This window comes from Pinus tabuliformis, chromosome 7, assembly GCF_031772625.1.
Source record: "Pinus tabuliformis cultivar Carrire ecotype Pingquan chromosome 7, CPIR1, whole genome shotgun sequence".
In the NCBI taxonomy this organism is placed as follows: Eukaryota; Viridiplantae; Streptophyta; class Pinopsida; order Pinales; family Pinaceae; genus Pinus; species Pinus tabuliformis.
Genome location: NC_142293.1, coordinates 1913767529 through 1913772100, shown reverse-complemented (window position 1 = coordinate 1913772100; position 4572 = coordinate 1913767529). Strand labels below are relative to the sequence as shown.

The 4572-nt window shown below is 35.0% G+C and overlaps 1 protein-coding gene and 1 non-coding gene across 2 annotated transcripts; both read left to right on the top strand.

Annotated features, from left to right (window-relative positions):
- The first annotated feature begins 437 nt into the window (after positions 1–437).
- TRNAH-GUG (transfer RNA histidin (anticodon GUG)) lies at positions 438–509 on the top strand. The gene has a single exon. It is a non-coding gene; the product is annotated as a tRNA-His (tRNA).
- A 1804-nt stretch (positions 510–2313) lies between these two features.
- Positions 2314–2697, top strand: LOC149256147 (uncharacterized). The gene has a single exon (XM_089455249.1). The coding sequence runs from the start codon at positions 2314–2316 to the stop codon at positions 2695–2697; it is 384 nt and encodes a 127-aa protein (XP_089311375.1).
- The last annotated feature ends 1875 nt before the right edge of the window (positions 2698–4572 follow it).

Genomic DNA, 4572 nt, shown 5'->3' with positions numbered 1-4572 from the left:
CACATGCTTGTTTTGTATTTTGTTGTCAAAACAAGTATCTTAGAAGAGAATAAAAAATTCAAATAGTCGACAACATCCGCCCGCCCACCGAGATGCTTGAACGCATGACCTGGTTGTTTCCTCGTTCTGTATTTTGTGAAAAATGTTTGGCAATCTTGTGTTTTGCCAAGAAAAACCTCACTATGCTTATATGTTATCAAAAATAGAGGGACCTTGGATGAGAATAAGAAATTGACCGCAGAGCTCTAACCCACGACCTCCTCTGTTTCTATTTTGGCGCAAACATGGGATCTTAGATATTAGAAATCCAATAAGCGAAGAAGATGCCCACCGTAGGGATCTTAGATATCTGAAATCCAATGGCTGAACAAGACGTCCTAACACAGGGAAGGAGGCTTGCGCTCTAGATGTGTAAAGTATATTCAAAACCATATCTGGTGGCTGTAGTTTAGTGGTGAGAATTCCACGTTGTGGCCGTGGAGACCTGGGCTCGAATCCCAGCAGCCACATCCCTTTCGGCGGGGTTTTTGACATGAGTATCCTGCCCCTGTATTTCTTTTCATAAGATTACGGAAATCCAAAAATCTTTGGAAAATAGGATGCGAAGATGACAGCGTGAACATACTTAAATTAATAAATCATCAAAAAAAACTAAAAGTTTATAATTTCAAAACTTTGAATATATACCTTTAAACAAATTATTAATAAATAAAATTCTAAAACGTTAACTAACCCTGTAAAAATTTGCCAAAATACTAATAATGCTAATGCAATTGGACTTTCCCAGCTACTACTATAATCTAAATATCTTTTGTAATCTAAATTACGAAAAGATGGATGTATGAAATATTAGAAAGGGAGTCAGTAGAATTATATACTACACATTATAAATACCAAAATTTATTTGAAAACAAAAATACAACATATCTTTTAAGGGATATATTTAGTCTTAATTGTAAAAATAATTATTTCACGCATTGGCTCTTTTTACCACCATCTTGGCTCTTCATTCCTCTGGAGGTCACTACCTGAATAATGAAAGAGCAGTACCGCCTCAGAAATGAAATGAATATTTTAATTGTTGTAACCAACATTAATTTTGGTATAAATACATATGCTGAGTCGAGGAAGACAATGCACTTTCATTTTTTTGGTTGTGTAATTTATTTGGTTCTGTAATCAAGCAACTGTAGCTGCTATCTGAATTTCTGTATTTCTATTTCTTTCATCTGGTATCAGAGCTAGTTTGGACTTCGTTTGAGAAGCCATTATTGTGTACCTAAAATTTGTTGTCGTGTGAGGTTGAACAGAATTGTTGTGAGGTTGAACAAAACTGTTGTGCAGAGCGCTTGTAACTAATGCAGAGTGCTTGTGACTGAAATTGCTGGAGTTGTTTAATGTTGCACTGAATCTGTAATTGTTGTGCAGTGCTGGAATATGAGAGTGAAGCAAATCTATTTTGTGAGGATCCATTGCTGAACATGGTCGAATAGAGCTGCAATATTCTGCTGAAGATTTGTGAGGCCAGTGTGCAGTGTCTAGATGGGGCAGCGTGAAGTTTGAAGGAGTTGGAAGAAGAGATAAATCTGCCATAAGTTGCAACCACCAATGTTGTAAGCTATTTTGTCATGACATTGCTAGTTTTTGATTGGCAGTAGAATTATTTTTCAAATTCCTTGTTTGAAGGCCTTCTGAGAATGTTTTCTAAATTAAGAGAAGTTTCAATTGAGTAGATGGGGACATTTTTTATTTCCAGCAATTTTATCTATACAGTTGAAGGAAGATATTTATATTAAAGCTCTACTTGCTTTGGCATCGGATATAATTATTTTCCATCTGAGTATTTTTGTCTCACTGTGTGTGGCTCTACTCAGCTTATTAACATTAAGTGGTTAATGAGTTAAAGTTTTTTTTTTTTACCATTGTGGATTGAGTCAAGAAGAGTTTTTTTTGGAGAAATTAAAGTACTTGGTAAACCAAATTAAAATGGCTTCAAATACCAACACTACTCAGTCAATTCCTATTTTAATTGAGAAAAGTTATGATTCCTGGTTTATTCAAATGAGAACATTGTTGCATTCTCATGATCTTTGGGGATTTGTTACTGATGGATATCCCGAGCCTACTAATGAGGCAGCAGTGATGGCTCTTACAAATGCTGAATGAACATTGTTGAAAGAAAACAAAAAGAAAGACAATAAAGCTCTTGGCCTTATTCAACAAGGCTTAGATGACGTGATACTTTCAAAATTATCAAATGCAGAATCTTCGAAGGAGGTGTGGGGCATCCTTGAATCATATTATCAAGGTGTAATGAAAGTAAAGAATGTCAAACTACAGAATTTGAGAAGAGATTTCAAGAATCTGAAAATGAAAAACAGTGACACTGTGGATGATTTTATGACTCAAGTCATGAGTGTTGTTAATCAACTGCGACAATATGGAGAAGACCTCTCAAACAAGAGGGTGATCGAGAAAGTCCTTCAAAGTTTGCCAAAGAAATTTGAAGTGATTGTTATATCCATAGAAGAGTTCAAGGACACAAGTCAAATGCAAATTGAAGAGTTGACTGGTTCGTTGATTGCACATGAATCCAGGATGTCAAGATATGATGATAGCTTGTTGGAGAATGCCTTCAAAACTCAACTTCAATTTCATAGAGGAAGATGTAGAGGAAGATTGAGTAATAGAGGATGAGGCAACAGAGTAGTTGATCAAATATGTCTGTGAGATAATTATGATCATGAAGAGAAATCTCAGCAACGTCCTCTTAATTTAAGGGGGAGTTACAATAGAACCTGGCATCGAGGAAGTCAAAGGTATGATATTTCTAAATTTCAATGTTATTATTGTAAAAGATATAGCCATTTTTCTACTAAGTTTTTGAAGAGGCAGGCAGATGTTGGTAAGCAATCTACACACAACTCAGAGGAAAATTGAAGATAGTCAGAAGCCTGTGTTTATGACTTATAACGTGACTCAAGAATGTTCGAATGATATTTGGTTTTTAGATAGTGGTTGAAGCAATCACATGACTAGAAACAAAGATTTGTTTTCCAATCTAGACACCAGTATTCAGTCTGAAGTCAAGTTTGGTAATGATATTAAGGTATGTGTTGAAGGCAAAGGAATGATTGTTGTTTATACTACAGATGGTGATAGAAGAAAAATTGATGATGTTTACTATGTACCTAGCTTGAAATGCAATTTATTGAGCATTGGACAATTAATAGAGAAAAAATATAGAGTGTTCTTCAAGAATAATGAGTGTACTATCATTGACAAAGATCCAAGTAATCAACTGATAGCAAGAGTAGAAATGACAAAGAATATGATGTTTCCAATTATAATGAGAAATGAATTGACTCCGTCCTTGAATGTTTACAAAACTAAGAATTTCGATGAGTCGTGGTTATGGCATTTAAGATATGGCCATTTATATTTTGGTGGTCTAGAGTTGCTACAGAAGAAATAGATGGTGAAAGGGTTACCAATTATTCAACAACCGACAAGCTCATGTGAAAGTTGTATACTTGCAAAACATCATAGACATAAATTTGTTTCTGGAATTTCGTACAGGGCGAGAGGTCCATTGGAGATTGTTCACACAGATTTATGTGGACCATTGCAAACACCTTCTTTGGCTAGAAATGTTTACTTTTTGACTTTTATTGATGACTATAGTCGAAAATGGGTTTATCTTCTGAAATAGAAATCTAAAGCGTTTTCTGTATTTAAAAGATTTAAATCTATGGTTGAAAAGGAAAGTGGAAATCATATTAAACTTTTGAGATCAGATAGAGGTGGTGAATATATGTTAACGGATTTCATTGAGTTTTGTCAATCACATGGAATCAAGAGGCAGTTTACTGCATGTTATACTCCACAACAAAATGGAATAACTGAAAGGAAGAATCGAACTATTATGAATATGGCTCGAAGTATGTTAAAGGAGAAGCATCTACCAAATGAATATCGGGGAGAAGCATCTACCAAATGAATATCGGGGAGAAGCAGTAGCTTGTGTTGTTTATATTCTTAACAGAAGTTCGACTAAGAGTGTGAAGGATCGAGTTCTCGAAGAAGCATGGAATGGTAAGAGTTGTCATATATCTCATTTAAGAATTTTTGGTTGCATTGCTTATGCACATGTTCCTAAAGAATTGAGAAAGAAGTTAGATGATAGAAGTGAGAAATGTATCTTTATTGGATATAGTGATGAGTCTAAAGCATATAAACTTTATAATCCCATCACCAAGAAATATATTATCAATAGAGATGTTGAGTTCAAGGAAGAAGAAGCTTGGGATGGAAGCATAGATAAATCTGTTGCAGAGACAACTATATTATCTCATGGAGATGATAATGAAGATGAGCAAGAAGCACAAGGTGGACAACCAATTCCATATACACTTGCTCCAAGCACGCTAGTAAGCCAATCACCAAGAGTTAGTCCATTACAATTCAGAACACTGAGAAATCATGAACATGGCGAACCATCAGGTTATGGTGGACAACAAACAACAGGATCAGAGGTAAGTAATGATTCTAATCCTACAATAGCTACATTGA

What these genes read in the sequence shown, in the direction of transcription:
- LOC149256147 (XM_089455249.1), top strand. Translation starts at nt 2,314, where the DNA reads ATGAAAGTAAAGAATGTCAAACTACAGAATTTGAGAAGAGATTTCAAG.